The sequence below is a fragment of the Meriones unguiculatus genome, chromosome 3, assembly GCF_030254825.1.
Source record: "Meriones unguiculatus strain TT.TT164.6M chromosome 3, Bangor_MerUng_6.1, whole genome shotgun sequence".
Taxonomy (NCBI): Eukaryota; Metazoa; Chordata; class Mammalia; order Rodentia; family Muridae; genus Meriones; species Meriones unguiculatus.
The window spans coordinates 120,759,326-120,785,486 of record NC_083351.1 but is presented as its reverse complement, the minus strand read 5'-3'; the positions used below and the strand labels follow the sequence as shown (position 1 = coordinate 120,785,486).

Sequence of the window (26,161 nt, the reverse complement as noted above, 5' to 3'; positions counted from 1 at the left end):
AAGCTCTTGGGTTTTCCTTATCGCTTCTCTGCTTTTCTGGAACATCACAGATGTAGTGGCTAGTGTTATCTTATCAGGTACCTTTTGTGACGCATTTTATCTTATCAGACTGTTATCCTGAACCAAGTACCTAAGAACTATCACAAGCTCATGGTGCACTGAAGACAAGTTCCTTAGATACAAATAAATATAACAGAGTGTTCTTACTTAATCTTTTAAAGGCTTTGAACAATGTAACTTGGATAGTCACCAAAAACTGTATATATAGCAATCCTTAAGATTGCCATGTTCCCTTGAGGAACCAAAGCCTACATCAGGGTGTGCACCATGGTGCTTTTCTTATATATTTCTTTTCTGCTTTCTTAACACCCTGCTTAAATCTAAACCTGCTTTCTCCTTCCTTTCTCCTCCTCTTCTTTCCCTCCTGTCCTTTTAAGACAGGGTCTTACTATGTAGCCCAGTCTGGCTAGGTATATAGTTCACCATGGCCTTCACCACCATGGGCAAGCCTCCTGTCTCTCTCTCCTGAATATTGGTGTTACAGGACTTGGCTCCTAAAACCTTAGAGCTGAGTGTGGTGGTGCTGTAGCCATAATGCCAGTACTCAGGAGAGAGAGGCAGGAGATCAAGGATAGTTTGTGCTAAATGAGACACTGTCAGAAGAGCTGGAGTGGGGAAGCAGATGTGAAACAAACTACAGCTTTGCTTTGTATTGACTTGTCCTGAAATAACATTGTGTGGTGTAAGTCTGGAGCTCTGGCTTCATCTGAGTAGAGGTCCTGAAAAGAACTCTGGGTGCTGCAGCCAGCACAGCTAGTGGGCTGAACGACACCTACTACAGTCTGCTGAACCATAGCACTGAAATGCCTCCAACAGAGGCTCTTTACAACATATTTGAATGGATAGCAGTCATTAGAGTATACCTTGAATTCTGGTGTTATTGTGTTGTGGTTATTTATTACTTTTCTTGACATGTATATGTGTGTATGGTGTGTGTTGTATGCATGTGGAAGTGTCTCTGTGTAAGCTAGAGGCCATCTGAGTGTCTTCCTCAATCAGTCACCACCTTATATATTGAGGCAGATGACTTAGCTACTTTTCTATTGCTGTGATAAAACACCATCAGCAAGGCAACTTATAAAAGAAAGCCTTTAATTTGGCTAAGGGTTTCAGAGGATTAGAGTCCATGACGGCAGAATGAACAGCTGAAAGCTCACATCTTGATCCACAGCCATGAAGCTTGGGGGGGGGGGATTCTGAGCAAGCCCTGGGAATTGCAGAAGTCTTTGAAACCTCAACATCTGATCCCAGTGACATATCTCCTCCAAGACCACGGCTCCCAACCCTTCTCAAATAGATCCACTAACAGGGGCCAAGTATTCAAATTTATGAACCCACAGGAGCCATTCTTATTCAAACTACCGCATTATACTCCCAGTCCCTCATAGGTTCATGACCATATAATCATGTAAAAGGCACTGAACCCACAGGAGCCATTCTTATTCAAACTACCGCATTATACTCCCAGCCCCTCATAGGTTCATGACCATATAATCATGTAAAAGGCACTTAATTCAACCTCAAAAGTCTGCATAGTCTTTCAGAGTCTCAAGTCTCTTCTGAGACTTACGACAAGCTCTTAATTATAATCCCTCTGTAAAAGCAAAAAGCAAATCGCATATGTCTAACAGAACAGTATAGACTAAACATTACTGTACCAAAAGGGACCCACCCTAAGCAGATAGTCAAACTTGGTAGACTGGCTTTAGAGTCACAAAGGACGCAGGAGTAAAGGGGCTGAGAATCTCCTATGAGGTTAAGGACAGCTTCTGAAGTCAGGTGTGTTGCAGGGGGACCCCTGCATGGAGGTCTTGAAAGGCCATTGTGTGAAGCAGTGAAAGTGAAGTCTGGATTGCATTGGGGACCCCAAGATGTCAGAGGTGCCGGAGCTGTAGGTATCTGCCATGAGAGCTGCATACAATCAATGGAACCAGGCTGAGAGAGAATTGTGTTGCAGGCTGCAAAACTGGAAAAGGCAGAGCCAGCTAAGCCCTTTGACACCAGATGTGGAGCTACAGGACAGGGTTTTTCATGGAACCCAGACTTGCCACTTAGGCTTCCTCTGGGGGTTTCATACCTTCACTTCCTGTGGGTTGGAATTGCAGGTGGGCTGCCATACTCATCTGCTATTTATGGGGCTCCAAACAAGGGCTTTACCAGTTAAATCATCTCCCCAGCCCTATGTCTGTCTGTATATAAACATGTATGTATGTATGTATGCATGTATGTATGTACATATGTATTTTGCATTACTGAGGATTGAACCCTGTACCTTGTGTGTGTAACATGTAGAAGCCAGAGGACTTCAGGTGACCTCAGGTGTCATCCACCTTTCACTGGTCTGGAACTTGCCAAGTAGGTTTGCCAGCTGTCTGCCTCTCTCTAACTCTCCAGCTCTGGCATTACAAACTGTCACACACCTGTATTTCCATACGGGTTCTTGGAATTGATCACGGGTCCTCATGCGTGCAAGGAAAGCATGGTACTGACTGATGAGGTCGCTGATCCTCCTGTCTCCATCTTCCAAGTGATAGTATAGGCACCGAGGTCCTCAGCTCTGAGTCTTCTCTCTTATCTTTTAAGGTTATCTGCCGGGAATTCCACAATCTGTGTCTGTGTTTGGCACCTCTTATCAATAGGAAGCCGAGGTTTAGAATCATATCACGTTTGTAGAGAATGGCCTCCTTGCCAGTCTTAGGTTTTCTCTTTGATCTGACATTGTCTGTGATGTTGACATGATGCCATGGAGCCTTTTATCTTTTTATACTGCTACAGGAGAATTACACTTTAGTATTTTTCTCCCAACCATCAGGTTGACGTCTGATACTCTTTTTTTCACTTTGGTATAATACAACAGAGGGCTGAAGGTGGATTCTAGCCTGCCATGTAGCTCAGGCTGGTTATGAATACCTGAACCCTCCAGCCTTCACCTTCCAAATGCCCGGATTACAGGCATGTACCACAAAACTTGTTTTCTTCATGACTGACATTCTGTGGTGAGACAGATGGACTGTTCCTGGGTTTGTGTGGCACTGAGAATATTTATTTGCAACACAGTGCTGTTAGCAGAAAAAAGGTCTTTTCAACTTCCTTCCTTCCTTCCTTCCTTCCTTCCTTCCTTCCTTCCTTCCTTCCTTCCTTCCTTCCTTCCTTTCTTCTTCCTTTCCTTCCTTCCTTCTTTCTTTCCTTCCTTCTTTCTTTCTCATCCCTCCATCCTTCCCTCCCTCCCTCTCTCCCTATAAGATAGGGTCTTGCTGTGTAGCTGAGAAACCTCAAACTCATCAGCCTCTCTCCTCAGTGCTGAGACTACAAGCAGGTACCACTGCACTCAGTTTGGGAGATTTCTTTTAAATAGGCCAAACAACATGACAAAGCTCTGTTGTGGGTTTTTGGAGAACCAGATGTTAATATCAGATCTGTTATTGATGACTTTGACCTTGAGCAAGTCCTAGTCTACTTAGATCTCATTTTTTTTTAATCTGAAAATAACGGAGCTTAAGAGATTGTTTCTAGGATTCCTTTCATCTATAACATTCTGTAGTTTTCTCCATTCATGTCCTTGAACATAAAAATGGATATTGTGTGATCTATACCTTACTAGAGAATAAAAAAAAAGTGGTGTAACTTTTATCTTCTGATGTCTGGTGACATTGAACATGTTTTTCATATATAAATTGGCCATTTGTACTTATCCTTTTGAGAAGCATTTGTTCTCAAAGACCCCATTTATTGATTGGGTTACTGGGTTTCTTGTTAGTTTTCTGAGGATGGCAACCCTATTTAGTCAGTCCTTGCCTATGCCAAGACCTTGAAGTGTTTCTCTAGTTTACCCTGTAGTAGTTTCATGTATTCTATTAAGGTCTTTGATCCATTTGGAGCTGATTTTTTTTTCCCAAGGTGATCTAGTTTTATTCTACACTTGAGTATCCTGTTTTGCCAGCACTGTTTGTTCATTAGGGTATTTTTCCTTAGGTATATTTCTGGTCTCTTTGTCTAAAATAAGGTGGCTGCACCTATGTGAGTTTATATCTGTACCCTCTATCCTAGTCCACTGATCTATGTGTTGCTTTGTGCCAGAATTATACTGTGTTTGTTGCTATGGGTCAGGAGTATAACTTGGAAACAGATATAGTATTATTTGTGGTATTGTTCTTTTTATCCTCAGGACTGAACTCGAGTTGTTGATGTGTCTGTGTGTATGATTTTTGTTTTTGGTATTTTTGACTTACTTCCTTGTTTAAAGTTAGTTTTTCTTTTTTGAGAGAGAGTACATGGAGTGGGTAGGGAGAATCTGGGAAGAGTTATATACAAAATACATTGTATAAAATTTTTTAAAAATAAAAAATAAGATATTAGGGGATTGAAACGACGGGTTAGCAGTTAAGAGCATTGACTACTCTTCCACAGGAACTGACTTTGATTCCCAGAACTCACATGGGAGTGCACAACCGTTTATAACTCAAGAGCATCTCTTCTTTAATAAAGGCATGTGGTACACATATATGGTGGGAGAAGGGGTGGGGAGGGCAACAGGGGTGGGGAGAGCAGGGCTGGGGGAGGATTGGGAGAAAGCAGAGGGGTGCATCTCAGGGACAGGGAAGGCTCCAGGGAGCATACGGGGGCGGTGTGCCTAGCTGAGACTCCCGGCAGTGGGGGTTAAGGAGTCACCAACTCCTGTAGCCAGTTGGGACTTCCAGTGGAGGGAGGGGGACACTGTCCCACCCAGAAAGCCTCAGATCTGAAACAGATGCAGAGACCCACAGCCAAACAATAGGCCAAGCTCAAGGAGTCTTCCAGAAGAGCGGGAGGACGGATAGAGGGAGCTGGAGGGGTCATCACAAGAAGACCTAACCTGGGCCTATGGGGGCTCACAGAGACTAAACAAACAACTTAAGAGCATGCATGGACTGGACCTAGGCCCCCTACATATATGTAGCAGATATACAGCCCAGTCAACATGTGGGTCCCCTAGCAATGGGAGTAGGAGCTGTCTCTGACTCTGTTGGAGCCCTTTCTCCTAGCTGGGCTGCCTTGTCTGGCCTCAATGGGAGAGGGTACATTTAGTCCTGCTGCGATTGGAGATGCCAGGGTGGATTGGTACCCCTTGGGAGCCTCTACTTCTCTGAGGAGAGGGATGGGGGAGGAATGGAAGAATTACAGGGCATGAGGGTGGGACTGGGATCAGGCTGTAAAGTGATTAAAAAAACATTCATACACATAAAATACTAAAATAATAAAAAATTAAATGTTAATAAATGCTTGTACTAATTATAAAATAAAAGTTTTAAATTATGAATAACTCTTTAAACTCCTATTACTTTCCTTATGGGAAAGTATCTACCTTTTCGAATAGATTTCTAATTTTGAAAAGCATTATTCACAGAACTTCTGGGAGAATTCAATATTGCTCTGAAAATTAGGATTCAGGGGGTTGGAGAGATGGCTCAGTGGGTGAAGTCCTGTGCTTCCATGCTATTTGAATACGTATCCCTTCCTGGAGAGATGGCCTAGAGGTTAAGAGCACTGCTTGCTCTTCCAGAGGTCCTGAGTTTAATTCCCAGCAACCACATGGTGGTTCATAACCATCTATAATGAGATCTGGTGTCCTTTTCTGGTGTTCAGGTGTACATGAAGGCAGAACATTGTTTACATAATAAAATAAATCTTAAAAAAGAAGAAGAAAAAGAGTATGTATCCTCTCACTGGCATTTAGAACACAAATGGATGTGCTAGTTAAGTGTCTTCAAGTTTGTAATGTGCGCACCCATACTTTACTAACTGGGCTTTATTCAACAACTGAGTGTGTGGGACTATCTCAAGACTGGGATTCCTATAAAGGAAATGTAAGTTTTGTTCTCTTTTTAAAGATAAGACTCACCGTGTAACCTAGGCTGCCCTTGAACTCAGAGAAATCTTCCTGCATTTGGGTGGGTATTAAGAACACAGGTGTGCAAGGCACATATCTGAACATAGTAAAAACAATATACAGCAAGCCTATAGCCAACATCAAAATAAACGGAGAGAAAATTAAATCAGTCCCACTGAAATCAGGGACACGGAAGGCTGCCCACTCTCTCCATACCTCTTTAGCATAGTTCTTGAAGCCCTAGCTAGAACAATAAGACAATTAAAGGAGATCAAGGTACAAATTGGAAAGGAAGAAGACAAAGTATCACTATCTGCAGATGATATGATAGTATACCTGAGCAACCCCAAAAATTCTAGCAGAGAGCTCCTACAGCTGATAAACACCTTCAGCAAAGTGGCTTGATACACAATTAACTAAAAAAAAAATCAGTAGCCCTCCTGTATACAAAAGACAAAAGGACTGAGAAAGAAACTAGGGAAACAACACCCTTCACAATGGCCACAAAGGACATAAAGTACCTTGGTGTGACCCTAACCAAGAAAGTCAAAGACTTGTATGAAAAAAATTTCCAGTCTCTGAAGAATTAGAAGAAGATATCAGAAGATGGAAAGATCCCCCATGCTCATGGCTCGGCCAGGAGTAAAAATGGCCATCTTACCAAAAGCAATCTACAGATTCAATGCAATTCCCATCAAAATACCAACACAATTCTTTATAGACCTTGAAAGAAAAATTCTCAACTCCATATGGAATAACAAGAAACCCAGAATTGCCAAAACAATCCTCTACAATAAAAGATCTTCTGGAGGTATCTCCATCCCTGATCTCAAACTGTACTACAGAGCAACAATACTAAAAACTGCATGGTACTGGCATAGAAACAGACTGGTGGATCAATGGAATCGAATAGAAGACCCTGAAATAAATCCACACACTTATGGACACCTGATCTTTGACAAAGATGCCAAAATCATTCAATGGAAAAAAGATAGCATCTTCAACAAATGGTGCTGGTCTAACTGGATGTCTACATGCAGAAAAATGCAAATAGATCTGTATTTACCACCCTGCACAAAACTAAAGTCCAAGTGGATCAAAGACCTCAGTATAAAAATAGACACGTTAAATTGGTTAGAAGAAAAAGTGGGGAAGAACCTGGAACTCATTGGCACAGGAGACAACTTCCTGAACAGAACACCAACAGCACAGATCAATCAATAAATGGGTCCTGATGAAACTGAAAAGCTTCTGTAAAGCAAAGGACGCTGTCATTAGAACAAAACGACAGCCTACAGACTGGGAAAGGATCTTTACCAACCCTATATCTGACAGAGGGCTGATATCCAGTATATAAATAGAACTAAAGAAGTTAAAAAAGCAAAAAATCAAGTAATCCAATTAAAAAGTGGGGAACAGAGATAAACAGAGAATTCTTGATAAAGGAATATTGAATGGCAGAGAAACACTTAAAGAAATGCTCAATGTCATTAGTCATCAGGGAAATGCAAATCAAAATGACCCTGAGATTTCACCTTACACCCATCAGAATGGCTAAGATCAAAAACTCAAGTGACAACACATGCTGGAGAGGTTGTGGAGAAAGGGGAATCCTCCTCCACTGCTGGTGGGAATGTAAACTTGCACAACCACTCTGGAAATCAATCTGGCACTTTTTCAGACAACTAAGAATAGCACTTCAAGATCCAGCTATACCACTCCTAGGCACATATCCAAAAGAGGCTCAAGTACACAATAAGGACATTTGCTCAACCATGTTTGTAGCAGCTTTATCTGTAATAGCCAGAAGTGGGAAACAACCCAGATGCCCCTCAACTAAGGAATGGATATAGAAATTGCGGTACATCTACACAATGGAATATTACTCAGCAATTAAAAACAAGGAAATCATGAAATTTGCAGGTAAATGGTGGGAACTGGAAAAGATCATTCTGAGTGAGCTATCCCAGAAGTAGAAAGACACACATGACATATACTCACTCATATAGACATATAATATAGGATAAACCTACTAAAATCTGTATACCTAAAGAAACTAATCAAGAGGGAGGACTCTGGCTAAAATGCTCAATCCCCATCCAGAAAGGCAAAGAGGATGGACATCAGAAGAAGGAGAAAACAGGGAACAAGTTAGGAGTCTGCCACAGAGGACCTCTGAAAGGCTCTGCCCTGCAGACTATCAAAGCAGATGCTGAGTCTGATGGGCAACTGTTGGGCAGAGTGCAAGGAATCTTATGAAAGAAGGGGGAGTTAGTATGACATGGAGAGGATAGGAACTCCACAAGGACCAAATATATCTGGGCAAAGGGGTCTTTTCTGAGACTGATACTCCAACCAAGTACCGTGCATGGAGATAACTTAGAACCCCTGCACAGATGTAGCCCATGGCAGTTCAGTGTCCAAGTGGGTTCCATAGAAATGGGAACAGGGGCTGTCTCTGACATGAACTGATTGGCCTGCTCTTTGATCACCTCCACCTGAGGCCACAGAGGAAGACAACGCAGCCACTCCTGATGAGACCTAATAGACTAGGATCAGAAGGAAGGAAAAGAAGACCTTCTCTATCAGTGGACTTGGGGAGGGGCATGCTTGGAGAAGTGGGAGGAAGGCAGGAAAGGAGGAAGGGAGGTTCAGGGGGGATACAAAGTGAATAAAGTGTAATTAATAAAAAATTAAAAAAAAAAAACACAGGTGTGATCCCAGCACTCAGGGAGGCAGAGGCAGAGGCAGGTGATCTCTGAGTTTGAGGCCAGTCTGGTCTACAAAGTGAGTTCAGGACAGCCAGGGCTACACAGAGAAATCCTGTCTCAAAAAAGCAAAAAAACAAAAACACCAAACAAACCCCCAAAACAGAAAATGTTCATTGGAATCATAATAAATAATTCCCCCCAGCAAAACAAAAATATAGCTAAAACCCAATGAAATCAATAGACTGAAATCAAGAATTGGTGCTAAACTTTGACGTAAAGCCTTAAAACTTCTAAATATAAAAAATATTTATAAATATTTAAATAGTTAATTCATTTAGCACATAAAATAATTTATTCATAAAAGTAATGCCTATTTACAGAACTCTAACAGACAATTTTCAAAATTTAAAAGCAAACAGCATAATTTTGCAATTCTGATTTTATAGGAACATAAACCTTTTGAGTATATATTTTATCAAAGTGGAAGGTTTAATCAGCTTTGCTTACACAGTACAAACATCCTTTCACAGTATCAGATTTTGGAAATCTTACTCAGTCACAGGAAATTCAGTGGAGGAAAACATGGCCACTCTAAAAACAGAACATGGTTCCATCTGAAGCATGACGGTGGTGAGGTCCTGCAGTACGAGGTGTGGTCACGTGACTCTGATCTTGGCTATGCCACTCCACCACACACCTACAGATTGAGGGCTGGAAGTGATCTGTGAAAATGAAAACCACCACCATGCTACGGCAGGAGTGATGGATGTTTTATTTTCTCTTTCCACACCACCTTACCCTTTAAAGGCGAAGATATTAAGCAATTACTGAACAAAAGTGAAGGAAGGTGTGGAATGAGGACAAATTGAGAAAGTACCTCCCAGGGTACAGAGTGTCTCATTCATGGGTGGAGAGCTGGGAGATCAGGGCTAAATGGGGTGTCTGCAGAGCGGGGAGATGCTACTGTGCTCCATCCCTTCAAGCATGTTTCTCCTCCCTACAACATAATCCAGCCCAAATGGCCTAGCCACTCCTCTGGGATACAAAAGGAAAACTTGGCTCATTAAATATATAAAGCATGATCTCCAAGTGCACGGAGCAGAAAGTTATTCCCTTCTATATGCAGTGATAGGCCTTTCCAGTAAAAACTTGCACAAGCCTCGCCTTCCCTTCTTCACTGGGGAGAAACACTATTATGGAAGATGTCTCCAATGCTCTCCTCACTGCTTCAGGTAATAAACTGTTCTTCACTCTTTTTATCTCTTAACTGTCTGTCTTTGCACTAACCTAAGGGAGGACCCACTGTGTTCAGTCACATTGAGGAAGCTTGTGGAAGGCAGTGATGTCCTGGGGTATTTATGTCAGGTCATAAATATTTAGGTCAAGAGTTACAAGAGGTTGTAAGCTGCCATGTGGGTGCTGGGAACTGAACTCCAGTCCCCTCAAGAGCAGCAAGTGCTCTAAACTGCTTAGCAACTTTCTAGCTCCTTGATCCTGATGGCCAACAAAGTGACACTTAGTGACTAAATACCACGGTGACAATGACCACCTGAAGAAAAACACTCCCAAAAGGCTTTTCCAGTTATCAGAAACTACAAACAGCTGTGTTGTCGCGCGCAGCCTTCGCCGATAAGGATGACGCGGCAACCGAAGATTTGTCCAGCAGAATCTTTATTGTAAAGCTCTTTTAGGTAGATGGAGAAGGACCCCAAACCCCAAGCGCGCTCTGCTTAAATAGCCTGCAGGGCGGCGTGCTCGTCTGTGATTGGTGCTCCGCACAATACCTAATTAGCATGTGTTCTCTGATAGGGAGAGCACTCAAGTCTGTGATTGGTGCTCCGCACAATACCCAATTAGCATGTGTTCTCTGATAGGGAGAGCACTCAAATCCGTATTTGCATGTTGTGGCGCATGCGCCGCTGTAAGGCGAGTTCTAGCAGGAAGCCAGCGCCATCTCGTAATGGCGAATGCGGCTCCCGACACTGTGTGGTGGCAGTGTACGCCTTTAATTCCAGCACTCAGGAGGCAGAGGCAGACAGATCTCTGAGTTCTAGGCCAGCTTGATCTACAGCGTGAGTTCCAGGCTAGCCTGGTCTACAGTGTGAGTTCCAGGACAGCCAGGGCTACAGAGAGATCCTGTCTTGAAAAACCAAAACCAAACAAAACCAACCAACCAAATAACCAACAAGCAACAACATAAGTGAAATTTTGTGTGGTCAGGTTTATTCAACCAGACCTCTTGCACAAAAACAAGGCTAGAGAACATTCAGCAATATTTAGCACAATTCCCACAATCCTTAGACCGGCAGACTCGCTGTAAGATTTTTATGGACTTGCAAGGATGTTTTTTGAATCACTTTTGAGAATGTTACTTTCCTATAAGCCACGTTACCCTGAGAACTGACAGCAGGCCAAGACACATTTGTGGTTCTCTCCTTTTTCCTGAGACTGCCCACTATTATTTGCTTCTCGTGTTTCCCACAGGAAAGCAGGGCATCTTGTTCAACAGTGTCTGGCACATGAAAGTGCTAAATAAACATTAGCTGAATGAATAAATAAATAAGTTTCATATGTACATAACATGTTTCACATAGTTCTGTTTGTGAAAGAGGAAAAAAAATTTCTCACAAAAATCAAAGACAACAATGGGAAGCAAGAAAGATAACCAACGGTTCCCATCAACTGAGGTTAACAGATTTTGATGTAAAAACTATAAAACCAACCAACCAACCCTACCTCTACCCCAAATGCCATATTCAACAACTGATATTGCCTGGAGATGCAAAGTATCTGACTGATTTCAAATAAAAGTTAACATAAAAAGTGCACTCTGGAAGGCTCATGAACAAAAGCCCTGCAGCTGTAGCAAAATGCACAGGAGCCCAGTGCTCTGTCTGTTTCAACATGGAGGAGACTCTGCTGAATACACCAGGTGAGTGTCCAGGGTCCCGTAGAGTGACTGCAGCACGCCGAGGACCTTTTCCTGAATGCTGTCAACTTGCTCAGGAGGACAGTAGTCATCCAGACTCGACCTGGAGTCAAGTGGGAAAGAGGAAGAATAGGGTGCGGATAAGAAAGTCGCTGTGTAGAGAACAGCCCGTGTGTGCTGCTGTCAGTGAGGAGACATGCGGTGACCGCAGAGGACCAGCTGAGAGCCGGAAGACGCTTACCCGACTTCAGGTGCTTTGTGAGAATTCTTCTTTATTGTTTTTTAAAAGAGTTATTCTATAGGACAGGTAGACTTACTAAGGATTGGCATTTGTACTGAGATAGGCTGTTGCTATGCAGACCTGGATGGCCTTGAACTAGATGTAGACCAGGTCGGTCTCAAACTTCCTGGGGCCTTCCTGCCTTTGCCTCTAAGTACATATTGTAAGTGGGGTGCTACAGTGGCTTGGCTCAGGCTTCATACTTTACCCACAGAGCCATCTCCCCAGATCATCTTCTACATGCTTTTTAAAGCTCACAACCCCCACATAGGTGAGAAAGTGTTTTGTTTCAGGGTAAGAGAATTTTTTTGTTAAAATTTTATTTTTTTTTGTGTTTGTGTTCTGTGTGTGAGTGTGCACTTGTGTGTGGATGTCAACAGAATCTAGAATAGTGCATTGGGCACTGTAGAATCGGCACTGGAGTGGTTGTGAGCTACCTGATGTTGGGTGCTGAGGAGAACTCAGGTCCTCTCCAAAAGCAGCAAATGCTCTCCACTGCTTAGCCAGCTCTTCTGTATGAGTATGCATATGGGGAGGGGTGGTGGGGTTTTTAAAAGATAGTTTTAGGGGAGTTCTCTTCTCTTACAAGTATCTAGATGCTGCCTGTGTTTCATACTGACAGCCCTATTTTCTATCTTCAAAGCCGGCAGTATGGTACCTTCCAAACTTCACCTCCTTTGATTCTGCTATTTCTGGCTCCTCTTATGAGGAGTCTTGTGACAATACTGGTTCCACTCAGGCAATTTAGGATAATCTCATTTCAAAATCCTTGCATTCATCACATTGCAAAGTCTCTACTGCCACACAGAGACAACATATCCACAGGTTCCAGAGAGTGGGACATGGACATCTCTGACACTCACCTTGCAATTGTCACAAGAGTAGGCTTTGGTAGATTCTTCAATAAACAATACACAGCCTGAATAAGATACTCAATTTCTTCCTCTGTGCTGATATGATGAGGAAGTTCTGAATAATCGCAGGTTAGCCCAGCCTGGTGAACCTGACGAGAAAAGAAATTAGAAATGACACTGTGAGCTGGGGAGACAGCTCAATGGCAGCATTTGCTTAGCATGCACAAGCACCGGGATTGTGGCCCAATACTGAAAACAAAAAAGTTCCAAATGACATTTAGAATTTTATTGATTTCAAAGGATTCTTGAGACAGTGGGCAATTAGGGGATAGATAGGTAGGTCCTTAAAGCTCACTGGCCTGTGAACCAAGCTGAACTAATGAGCTTCATATTCAGTGAGACTGTATCTCAAAAATGAAGGTTAATGATGACAGTGAGATGGCTCAGCCAGTAAAAGTGCTTGCCAAAAGAAGCTTGGTTCTGAGTTTAACCTCAAAAACCCACAAAGAAGCAGGAGCACACCAATTCTAGAGTCCGACCTCTACATCTGCACCCCATCACCTTTCTCCCTTTCTGTCTCTCTTTCTCTCTCACACACAGGAGGGAGGGGCAATCAAGGAATGCCTGGGGCACACTTACCTGAACACACATTTGATTATATCAACATTTTCAAGCCCCGAATATCATGCACCTATCATTCTTTTTCTTTTTTATGTTATGTGTAGAGGCAGTTTCCCTGCATGTATGTATATGTACCACGTGTGTGCAGTGCCCACAGAAGCCAGAGGAGGGCATCAGATCCCATGGAATTGGAGTTACAGATGGTTGTAAGCAGTCACGTGGGTGCTGGCAACTGAACTTGGGTCCTCAGAAAGAGAAAGAAGCCAGTGCTGTTATCAGCTCAGTCTTTTCTCCAGCCCCAATATCTGTTATTCCTAACAAATGCCATTTTCAGAAAAGAGTAAGCTTTGGCTTAGCAGGCATTAATAATAATATTCTTTTGCTGTTATTTTTTTATTTTTATTTTTTTATTTTCCTAAGTGGAGGTTCAGTTAGTAAACACCAGCTCAAATAAAGTGGTATGACAGCATTCCACATGCAAAGAAAACATTACAATACCTCTCACTGATGGACAGAGGCAGCAGGCTAGAAGGCAGGACACCTGGAGTCTTGGCTGTGGTTTCTTACCAATCTGACAAATGATCTCGAACTCTTGCGTTTTGAGATCAGGCCTTGCTATACAGCCCAGACTGGTTTTGAAGAAAGCATATTGTCTAGGGTAGCCAGAAACTGCTATTGTAGCCTCCACTCCCAGAGTGTGGGGACTATTGTGCTGGCTTCAACTAGGTTTTAAAGCTTTAAGTTTTCTCAAATTTTGGATCAAAAAGGAAAATGTATGTTTTAAGGTCTATATGAAGTGACATGAATTTAGAAATGGCGATTGGAAGCATCTTTGTCTTACCACTCAGGCCACTATTGACAAGCAGCAAAGAACTAACATTTTTCAAATGTAGCAAACAGTTTTCTTCTTTCTCTTTTGGTTTTTATGATCAGGTAAGTTTTCAGAAAAAGGAAAAGAGCCTAAGTAAAAACTAATGGCTAGTCATGGTGGCACACTCTTTTAGTCCTCACACCCGTCACAAGAAGTCTGACGCCTGCCTGTCTAAATAGCAAGTTCCAGGTCAGCCAGGGCTACACAGAGAAACAGTGTAAAATAGAACACAGGCTCAACATAGAAAAGGTAACGATCAACAAATGGACGAAGTTAGAAATTATAGACTAAATCATGGACAATGAGGTGAGACTGGACTAGGGACAAGCACAGTGAACAGCAAAGGAGAAGTAGTAACAGCGGGGCATGGTGACGCATGCCTAAAATACAGAACTGTGAGGTGGCAAAGGGCTTGTAAGTGACAGACTGCGGGGCTACGGGAGACCCGTGTCAAATCATAGTAAAAACAGTAAAAGACTCAGAGCGCCTCTGCTTCTTAGACAGATTACAAGAGTCTTTTTCCTGGAAAAATATTTTTAAAATTCTTGTTTCTAAAAAGTATGTATTTTATCACTCATGAATTTCTTTAATAATTCATTCACAGTTCCAGTTAACATGAACAAAATGAGCCCAGTTTAACAAAAACTTCACACAGGAAGTTATCTGTTTAAAGCATCAATTTTACAATGCTAAAATATTTACCATTTCATAGTCTGGTACTTCCATCCGTTTTTTCAAACTCTGTACAAGTGGAACTAGTGATTCCATTCTGGAAAAAAGCCACCCAGTCATTAAACACAACAACCTTGAGCAGATTTAACAACAAATGGCACACTAGATACAACTTTACCATGGATTGGGGTTAGGAGTTGTGCCGGATACTTTTATGTCAAGTTGACACAAGCTAAAGTCATCTGAGAGGACAGAACCTCAATAGAAAAAATGCCTCTGTAAGATCTGGCTGTAAGGCATGTTCTTAACTAGTGATTGATGGGGAAAGGCCAAGCTCTGTGGGTGGTACCACGTCTGAGCTGGTGGTCCTGGGGTCTATAAGAAAACAGACTGAACAAGCCATAGGGAGCAAACCCGTAAGCAGCACCCCTCCATGGCCTATGCATCAGCTCCTGCCTCTAGGTTCCTGCCCTGCTTGAGCTCCCGTCCTGACTTCCTTTGATGATGACCACTGACATGGAGACTTAAGCTCAATAAACCTTTTGTTTTTTGGTCATGGTATTTCATCACAGCAATAGTAACCCTAACTGAGACAAGTTGGTACCTGCATAGCGGGGTATTGCTGTGACAGACCCGACCATACTCTTTTGGGGAGGATTGTGGAGGGGCTTGGGAACTCTGGGCTGGAAGAGCCATTGAGCACTCAGTGTGATGATCTGTAGTAGCTTGGAAGACAAGACTGAGGGCAGTGCAGATGATGGAGGCCTGGCTTGTGAAGTATCAGAGGGAAGCAAAGACTCTACAGGGCCATTTGTGTAAAGAATCTGTGGTATCTGGGCAGCTGGAGTGAAAGACTCAGCTGTGATTAATAGAGACCTGAACTAGTAAAGTGTAACCTTTTGTTTTCCTGGGAGAAAAGATGCTGGTTAGCTGGCTGAGAAATTAGTGGTGATTAAGACCAGCATGGTTGAGGCGAATTCTCTGCAAAGTGTTTCCTGAGAGTTAGCATGCAGAAGCTGTGTTCCAGATTCAGCCAAGGTTGTACCTTGTGCTGGCAGGTGATCTTGGTAGTACAAGAATCACCCAGGTGGTGCTGGTTTTGAAAATGTGAAGTGGTCACGGAGAGTAGCTGAGGCTTGGCACTGTGTGGTAGGGCTGGAGTTCCTGAAGAGAGCCCAGGAGAAGTAGAAGTGCAGCCCAGTTGCAGCAAGAGACCCCAGCAGTTTTGGAGATGCCAGTGCCATGTGATGACCACGAATAGCAGCAGCAGTGAAGTGGAGCCAGCCTGAGCCCAGAAGACAAGACTGTGTGTGCTGCAGAGGGAAGCGACCCAAGCCCCTTGGAGGAGCCCAGAAGACAGCAAGTGAATCTCAGATAATTGGACACTGAATAATTTACACTGTTGGGAGTTTGGTTTTGCTTTGATCTAATTGTGACTGTACCCTGCTCATTCCCTTTTGAAGCAAAAAAGTATTTAACTTAATTTTGATTTTTACAGGAGCCCACAGCTGAGAGGTTTAAAAAAAATTTTTTTTTATTAATTAGTTTATTCACTTTGTATCCCCCCATAAGCCTCTCCCTCCTCCCCTGATGTTTTAAACTTTTAAAAGAGATTTTAGATTTTAAAAGTGACTGGATATTTTAAAGGGACTAAAGGTTTTTTTTTGATACAGAGTCTCACTATGTAGCTCTGGCTGGCCTAGAACTCAAGAGATCCTTTTGCCTCTACCTCCTAAAAGTGTAAAAGTGTGTACCACTTCGCTTGGCCGAAAGTTATTATTATTGCTATCATTTTAGATAAAACTGTTTCATAGAGCCCAGGTTAGCTTGTGACTCAATGTACAGCTGATGATGACCTTCAACTACTGATCTTCCTGCTTCTACCTCCAAATCCTTTAAGACACAGCACATAAATAATACCCAGTAAAGGCTGGAGGCCAATGGCCAACATTGCATGTCTTCTACAGTTATTTTTTGAGACAGAATCTTTCACTGACTCTGGTGTCCATCAATTCAGCTAGGCTGGTTGGCCAGGGACCTATGAGGATACCCTTGTCTCTGCCTCCCTAGTACTATGGAGCCTGGCTTTCTAAATAGATGTTCGGGATCTGAATTTGGGGCCTCATGGTGATGTAGCAAGCACTTTATTGAGTGAGCCATCCCACTAACACTTAATTCTAATTTTAAACAGCTAGTCACCCAACAAACTTGGAAAGGTGATTAGAATGGATAATTCATGATTTGGGAACAAAGAGTTTAGGGGTCTTACCCGGGATTTGAAGCCCATCTCTGCACAGTTTCTTCACTGTCACCATCACACAAATCCGCAAAAGTTGCTTCTAAATCTTCTAACTGATGAGTTCGAGTATCAACAATATCTACCAAATCTTCCTTTAAAAACATGGAAAACTGAGGTTATACTTATTTCTTCAAAATACAGGTAAAATACTATTATGATGAAGATACCAATTCATTTAGTTAAAAGTATTTTCTAACTGGGGCATTCACCAAGAAACACACATGTATGTGTGAGTACATATTAGCAAACAGGGAATCTGGATAGTTGAGAACATGTAAGGATACACATGTATGCATCTGTGCCTATATGTACACAATCTGGATAGTTGAGAACTATGTAAGAATACACATTTATGTGTGAGAACATACATGCATACAGAGAATCTGGAGAGTTGAGAACATGTTAAGAGCTGCAAGGTTTTATTAGAGCCAGGCAAGGTGGTCCACGCTTAGGATCCCAGCACTCAGGAGGCTCAATTTGAGGCCAGCTAGAGCTATATAGACTCTATAAACCAACCAACAAACTACAAACAGAAGGCAGTTTTTAGTGGTGGGTAAGTGCAGGGTTTACCTCAGTGAGGTTACTGTCAGGCTTTTTAAACTGGTAAAGCTCCTGGAGAATTTTGTACTCATCCTGTAAGACAAAACACAAAATCCCAAGGTTAGGAGTTTCCACCACTATGTCTGCGATACCGGGAGCACATCTTAGATAATATCCAAAGCTTTGTCTGAAAGAATTGTACACTTTATTTTTGCACTGTATACAGGTCCATTGTATACTTTAGATTTCTAAAGCATACCTAATTTATCAGGACAAGTTTATCCAGCTGGCCGTAATACAGTATAAACATTAGCTAACAGGCTAACCGATCATGCAAGTGTTTCTCATACTATACTATTATGCGAATGGATATATCCCAAGACCTAAAGAGACTTTAGCTGTTCATGGGAGACATACATGTCGTCAACGATGATGGCAGAAGATTCTCCTCGTGTACTGTGCACCTACTTCCCTACCAACAGAGACCTCTGGAGTAGAAAAGCAATGCTGGCATACAGAATGGCAGACACAGAACCTGAGTCAAGGACAGCTCCATATATGAGAGGCTGCATCTGGCCTCAACTGTTTTGTTGAGGCCTGGTGCTAGGGTAGAGCTTAAGTGTATAGCAGTGTGCTTCACTGCTTATAACAATACTGTGAGCTGGTGCTTAGTTATTATTTAAGAACTTTCTTTGCAGCACTGGGGTTTGAACCAACGACCCTGAGCAAGCTAAACGCTCTACCACTGAGATATACCTTTAGCAGGCTATGGATGACTGCTTACTGCAAGTCAGAAAGGCAAGCACTCAGGAAGACAGTTAGTAAGAAAAGGATGTTTAATTACCTATCATCACTGTTTATTTTATTTTTTTGAGACAGTCTTTCCTGTAGCCAGGCTGGATTTGAACCTACAATCTCATGTATCTACTTCCCAAGTGCTGGTATTACAAGCATGTGCCATAATGCCTTGCCCTGTTATCTTTGCTTATATTAAAAGTAAAGACACTGTGAAGAGGGTCAGACAGTGTAGGCGCCTGCCACTAAGCCTGATGGTCTTGAAACTGACTTTGGAAAGTTGTCCTCTGACCTTCACATGTGTGCTGTGGCATGTGTCCCCCCCAATAAATACACTACTATAATAAGAAATGAAAATATAGCTAGTAAATGATAAAGTATAATGTGGAGTGGATATCTTTATCTGAGGTGGTTGGAAGCAGAGGTCCCATCAAATCCCAAAGTCTTTCAGATTTTGGAGTATCTGGGGACTGTCATGGTGCACAGAAAGTTTTCAATTTTGGACTTTTTAATTAGGAATGATTAGCTTGTACATACTCTAAAGATTGGAAAGGAACAGAAGACTATGTGGCAGAAAACATGGCCTTTGAAACTAAATAACTATCTGTCTGTTTGCAGAAAGCTTGCAATCTGTAATCCAGAGATAGGCCATGCCATTCTCAAGATCTGTTTTCAAAATACCAGTTACCTGAGTGAACATTTCTTTGAAGGGATTTTTGACAGAAAAAAAATCCAAGTCAATATCTAAAACAAATGCATCTCCAGTCTTGAGCATTTCCAGGATCGCCCCATGGCTGGCTGTGCTCTGGTGCGGCTGATCTCCAGAAGGATATGAGCAGGACGGCTCTTGGCAAGCATGGTCACTTCTCAGTGTCACGGCATCCGCCTGAAGTCCTTCTGAGCACGCGTCCCCATTAGAAGTGGCAGTGCTCTCTCTACCTGCCAGTGTCAGCTTGGGCTTCTTGGCAGAAGACACAGAGTCGCCATCATCTTGATTGTTACAGAGTTTGAACGGTTCTACCATAACCACATCCAATTGTAAGGGTTTTTGGTTCTCTAGCTGATCTTCAGGTACAAAAAGACCATCACTTAGGAAGTAATAATCGGTACTTGTAACTCTGGACCAAAGGAAAAAAATATTTTAAGCAATGAGCACATTACCTGACTTTCTACTATGACACTGTAGAAATAAGACACATCTGGCAAAAACAAGGCACTTTAACACTTGTACTTTCTCTTCAGCGGAAACAGTTTTCTCCACATTCGAGCTGGCACATCATTGCCCAAAGTAAAGACTTTCACATAGTCTTTACTTTCAGCTAGGTATGGCCGCCACTCAGTGACTGTGATGGGGAAATAGGTGAAGACAGCAGTGCCCTCCCTATCCCTGCTGACCAGCCATGACCATTAAAGTGGAAGGTTACTTTGGCTTATGAGACCGTGGAACCAGGCTTGTTGTGTCTTCAGTTGTGTTTAGCTTGTTCTCTCTTTAACTTGTCTCTATAAAACTCTCTTGCTAAGTCAAGCTGATGTTACTGATATAAATGACAAAAACACATACCACCAAAGGTAATACTGTAAAACTTGGAAGCACAGAAATAAAGGGGACACTTTTCATTATCTGTTAGGGCCCAGAAAGTTACGTGTACATTGATAAAAAGTGTCTCCTACCCCAAGAAAAGTTTTTTCCTAACCCAAAATGAACTACTACTTTTAAAGACATTATAGTAGAAAACCTACTGGGTATAGACATTGTAGTAGCCATGATAGCAGATGTTGGATGTTGGACATCCAAAAAAAACCTGACCCACATATAGCTCAAATCAGACGGCATAATAATTTAACTTAGAATACCAAAAAAATCACATCAATAAATTTAAAACTTAAATCGACTTGTCCAGACACTGACTTATTAGAAGATGAAAACAAAAACAGTGAATGTTGTTGTTTTGTATGAGGCTGAAGATAACCTTGAACTCCAGATCTTCCTACCTCCGCTGTGATTACAGGTGTGTGCTGCAACTCCCAGGTAAACTTAAGTTTGTTTTTTTTTTTCAGTGCTGGGGCTTGAACTCAAGGCCCAGCATGATAGGCAAGTGTTCTACTACCGAGCTACACCTCCAGTCCTTATTTTTGCATCTGAAACAGAGTCTCCCTCTGTAGTTTAGGCTGACTCCTAAATTTCAACACCTTCCTCCGTCAGTCAGTCTCTCAAGGTCTGCGATTACAGATATGTGCCACTCACTCCACCTGCCTCACTTCTAAAAGTTAAATTCAACACACTATGTTGCATCAAACAGAGCAGGAAAAAAAAATGCAACATTGGTTATATAAATCTATAAGGTACTATAAAGACGAGATGAGGTCAGCCAGCAATGGAATCCAAATTCCAGAGAATGTTATTAAGACAAAACAATTTAACTAGCAACAGATATAAGGAGTACATGAAGGAGACCAAGAGAATTAAAAGTCTGTTTCTGGTGATTCAATAACTATTTTTTGGAGGAGCTGGGGCTTACCATGACTTTGTGGTAAGCTTTTAGGATGTTATTATAAGATCCAAAGTATAATAAAAGGAGTTCAAATCCTTTCATACTTAGCAAAAATGAGGAAATTACCTGATTGTTGTGGTAGAAATGTCTTTGCCTACTAAGAAGTGGTGTTTGCCCTCTCTGATTTGCTGAGCCCATGTGGGATGAAGCCATACTACGTGAGAAAAATGGCCAGCGTAAACTGCAGGCATAATCCAATTTTCAATACTTAATTCTCTGAAGAAAAAAAAAGAAACATTAAACTATTAGTGAACAGTTTTTCCCAAACATTGAAGATAGCAGGTCTCAAGAAGTCTCAGGACTACTAGACTTTTTGTGGAATACTATCTTCCTTTCGCTGAATAAACATCTGCACTGATGGCACAGAAACATCATGGTGCTAAGCAAGGCCTTCTAGGAGTCACTCCATGTTTCATTACTAGCACCCTGTCCAAAGCTAGCTTTACTTAAGAATATTTGTGGTTTTATTACTGCTTACTCCTGATTAGCTACTTTAACATATTCTGTGTAGCAACACAAGGAGCATACCAAAACTTCTGCTATAGACTGTGAAGTACAACGGTTGCTTCAAGGAAGAGCAAGTAGGACTGAATTATGAAAGTAGTATAATTTTTTCTTTGAAATATCAATTAACTGTGGTTATTTAGACAGAGGGCTGAACTGTCGGATTTTGTATCTCAGCTAAGCTTTCAGAAGCTTGTGGAGTTTTGTAGGAGGATAAAAGAATAGTCAGAACATTGCTTATCTGAATTAGTAATGAAAATAAATACTATCTCAGATATTCAGGCCACGTGCTAATCATAAAATAACAGTTGTTTTGGAAATTCATGCAATAGACTGAATGAAACAGATAGAGTCCAGGTGTTATTACAAGGGCAAATATTAAAAAGATCTTAAGAGAAATTTAAATAATGCCACACGATAGTTTTGTAAATGCACTTTTAAAAATAAGAATAACTTGTTTAATGAACATCTGAAAATTTTATTTGAAATTTTAAATGAAGTAAACACACACAACTGTAACTCTCATTATTTCCTCGGCTTGATTTTTAAGAGTATAAAAGAATGCAGACATATGGGCATGGTGGCATTCACATGCAGTCTCTGCACTGAGGAGGCAGAGACAAGAGCAGGAGTTTAATGTTGGCCTCCGCTATGAAACAAGTTGAAAGCCAACTTGGTCCACATGAAACCCTGTTTCAAAAAAGAACCAGGGCTACTTACGTTTAGGAACTGTTATTTTATGATTAGCATGTGGCTTGAATATATGCTTGACATTCTTTTTCAATTTCTAAGCAATGAGAGACAGTAAGGGATTGGTGGAACTACCACATTTCTTTAGGAGTTAGTGCTCTGATTTGGAGCTTTGGAAAAAGTAACTTTCTACAGTAGGCTGAATGTAATATACATTTACATATGAGACAACGACAAGATTTTGGGGAACTTTATTAGAGAAGAGAAACTAGAATGCCCTTATTTGAAGATACAATCATCAACTTTCCTTCTATCCCCATGACTTTATGTGTGTGTGCAGTGTGCACAAGAGTGCAGGTCCCTGCAGAGGCCAGATGATGGCACTGGCTCCTTTACAGCACTTACAAAGTGTGTGTAAGACTGTCAGTATAGGTTCTTGTCAGTATAGGTTCTAAGAACCCCACTTGGGTCTTCTGCAAGAGTCAGCGCTCTTAACTGCTAAGCCATCTCTCCAGCCCCACAGCGCTATTAATAAAACTGACAGTCAACAGAATCTGTGACCTGAAAATAAAGACACTGAAAAGTAGGAAGGACACAATCCTAGAAAGGATAGGCAAATTAAAGGTGTTTCATTTCATGATTCTGAGATTGCTTTTTAGAGAAGTCACATTTTCTCATACCTCACTACTGGACTGTAGACAGGGAGAGGAAAGGGGAATGTCTCAAGATTACTTCTCAAGTCTCCTCTAGTGTTCCAAATTCTAAATTAGAGGCTGTCACATATTGGTTTAGCTGTTCTCATATATATATATATATATATATATATATATATATATTTTTTTTTTTTTTGTAAAGCTTTATTAGAACAACTTTTTGCCACTGTTTACAGAACATCCATGATTTCTTTCACATTACAAAGGCAGGGGCAACTAGTTATATGAATATAATGCCAAGAAACTTAAAGTGCGCGCGCACACACACACACACAGTCTTAGTTTCTTTTTCCATTGCTATGATAAAATACTATGACAAAATTAACTTAAGGTTGACAAGGAGGCTCTTTTAGTTTGTCAAAAACTTGTTCTAATTAATATAAAAAGGGCAAACAAACAAAAAAACCCTATCACGGATGTAGCAAAAGTCTACTGTACTTCAAATACACAAAATATAATAAAAAGACGTTACCCAAAGAGTGCTTCTTTATCAAACACAGTGTCTGCTGGCATATTCACAGGAATAAGAAGGTCTGGATGTGAATCAAAATGTAAGAAACTTATATTGCTGGCCGGAAGATGCTTCGAACCTATGGCCCGGTATATGAAGGGCAGAACCTGTAACAGACACACAGACACACACACATTGAGAATTGCACACTGTCAAGTGCAAACAAAAAAAGGGGGGGAGGGGCTACCTCCACAGACCTTAAGTGCATCAGGGTATTAAAAGTAGGAAAATATAAAATTTCTTTACTGTAGATAGTTCTGATAATTTCCATCTCTATTGCTCAACAGTCCAGAACAACTCACTCTAGCATTAACTGTATTCCAGTACAGTTTGGGGGCATTTTCTGTCCCTTTAGGATGGTGGGGCTGGACTAGATGACGGCTTTTCTTCTTACACTCTGTATGTTCAGGGTTACTACTAAACTTGAAAGCACAGACCAACCCAAAGTTGGCTTTGTCTCAGAAATCAAACTTCTTTCCTCTTTTAACTTTCTCCCATCTATCACTAAATCTCCTTATCCCCCTTTTTCCTGTGGGGAGGGGATGAGCCCAAAGAGCTTCACTCTTGGGCCTCTGCTGTTTTATATCCAGAGACCCTCCATGGGCCCTTTAAACAAATCTCCTGGACCCATGGACCTCTTGGTGGTCTTCCGTAAGTCTGGTTTTACTGCAGCACTGCCATAAAAAACGTTAACAGCCCTATAACACGATCTACGATTACGGTTCCCATTTCACAGCAGAGGGTTCAGGCTCGGCAGGAGACAGGCGGCAGCTAGCGTTAGGGGCTGGTCAAGGCTCTGAAGGCTGCCCGGGTTCGAATCCCTCCTGTCAGGACTTGGTGGCTTCGGTCGCCAGCTCACCTCCTGGTGGTCCTCCACCACCCACACCGGGAGCCTGGGGTAGCGCCTGAGGAGCGTGTGGTCGCCTCCGGTGTCACTCATGTCTCCGCGCGACTCGGGCTGCGGGGACTCCGAGGCACCCACGGAGGTGCCCGGCATCTCCAAGCCGCGCGCCCCACTGCCCTTTTGTGGCGGAAACGCACGCTCACCCGGTTGCGCTTCCGGATTGGAGGACGACAGGGTGGAGGGCCGGGTGTAAGAACTGAAGGCAGTGTTGATTGGCTTAGCCGTCTGTCACTCCCTCTGACCCGCCAATCACCGCGCAGAAGGTGCTGCGATGCGCTCCTGTGAGTTTTCCCTCCCTAGGCCCAGCTTTCTCAGGTTTGCTGTTTTAATTCCCGGTTTCCTGTTCCGGAGGCGCGGGCGGCTCCTGTGCTGTGGAGGCTGTTATAGTAACCGAGGGTCCCCTCCGCCGGCGACCCCGGGACGCCCTGTAGGTAAACGGGGACCTTGATGTGTGCTTGGAAAGCGGGTATGGAGGGTCGGGATTTAAATGGAGTCCAGGGCTGAGAGAAAGGATCCTAGGAGTTGGGTCTGGCAGCGTCGGAGTAGGTCTGCCGCCTGGGGCGAAAGAGTGACCCTGGGTACCAAACCCGCAGATACGCAGGAGCGGGGTGGGATGCCTTTCATCTGTTCCTGGAGCGCAAGCCATGCCCCGGGCGCGGGGCTGGAGGGGAGCGAGACCCGGAGTCCCGCGCGTTGCTCCAGGCTGGCGGGAGATGCAAACTAGCGAACGCGCAATCGCGCATCAGCCACGAGGAGGCCGGGCTTCAGGTTCCTCCAAGGGAAAGTACGGCGTCCCAGCGACTTCTAGTCGGTTGCCGTCCCTTGACGACCAAACTGTTCAGAGTAGCTCCCTCGGTTTCTTTCCCTGCTTTCAAATGGCAGCTCATGATAGGCATTTTCCGTTTGCATTGAATTCATTGACTTGAATTAAACTTTGCATCCTCAATACTGTGGCATAGTATTTTCTAGCTTTACTAACCGTAAAACATCCAGGATGGTCTGGTAGTGAGTGTTCCGTTCCATTTTAACACTGTCGAGAGGTGTTAATTCCCCTGACAGTTGCCCACCTCTAGCTCCAGTGTATGCCTTTTGTTCTGGATTCTGTACATGCTGATTCCCTTTTCTTCTTTTCCTTCCTTCTTTCCTCCCTCCATTCTGTTTCTCTTTATTTCTTTTCTTCTTTCATTCGTTCTGTTTTGTTTGTTTTTCGAGACAGGGTTTCTCTGTGTAACCTTGGCTGTCCTGGACTTGATTTTGTAGATCAGGCCTGCCTCAAACTAACAGAGATCCCCCTGCCTCAGCCTCTTGAGTGCTGGGATTGAAGTCGTGTGCTCCTGCATCCAGCTCCTTATTTTTTTGTATTTATCACATTGCATTTCTCTTTTTGTAGTGTTCAGGATGTCGTATCATTACTATTACTGCTATTATTATTATTAAAACATTTGTATATGGGTTTTGAGATCCTTGAACTCTGCAGGCTTGTGTGCCTTATCCGTCTTTGAGTCTACGGAGCTTGGGACAGTGTCTCACAAGTCTTGGCCTAGTAAACTGGAATCAGGGAAAATGTCTGCTTCCCAAGTGGTTTTGTTAATGCAGGTTTGTAGAAGCATGCACAGTGTGTGAGGGTACAACTTGCTTGCCGTTTATTGTGTGTAGAGCCTGTGAAGGATGCAGAAATGATGAAGGAGCCCATGATTGCAAGGATCTAGTAGCATACTGGAGGCATTCAGCATGGGCACATACGGCTGTCACATGAGGCAGTTTTTGGTAAGTTTCATAGAATAATTTA

At 42.5% G+C, this 26,161-nt stretch overlaps 2 protein-coding genes across 4 annotated transcripts in view; one reads left to right on the top strand and one right to left on the bottom strand.

The window, feature by feature from the left end:
- Positions 1-10,838: 10,838 nt before the first annotated feature.
- Positions 10,839-24,515, bottom strand: C3H5orf22 (chromosome 3 C5orf22 homolog). Its single transcript, XM_021633725.2, has 9 exons — positions 24,328-24,515; positions 23,430-23,575; positions 21,117-21,266; positions 19,187-19,616; positions 17,734-17,796; positions 17,134-17,255; positions 14,895-14,961; positions 12,710-12,849; positions 10,839-11,669 (listed from the first exon to the last, which is right to left on the bottom strand). The coding sequence occupies exons 1-9, from the start codon at positions 24,463-24,465 to the stop codon at positions 11,537-11,539; spliced, it is 1,389 nt and encodes a 462-aa protein (XP_021489400.1). The 5' UTR covers positions 24,466-24,515; the 3' UTR covers positions 10,839-11,536.
- A 135-nt stretch (positions 24,516-24,650) lies between these two features.
- Drosha (drosha ribonuclease III) overlaps positions 24,651-26,161 on the top strand; it is a 106,141-nt gene continuing 104,630 nt past the window's right edge. For 2 of the 3 annotated variants that reach the window (XM_021633730.2, XM_021633726.2), the window contains exons 1-2: positions 24,651-24,799; positions 26,029-26,139. The gene's annotated coding sequence lies outside the window, so the exon portion shown is untranslated. Of the gene's footprint in view, positions 24,804-26,028; positions 26,140-26,161 lie in introns of all 3 variants that reach the window. The other variant, XM_021633729.2, reaches the window with a different exon arrangement.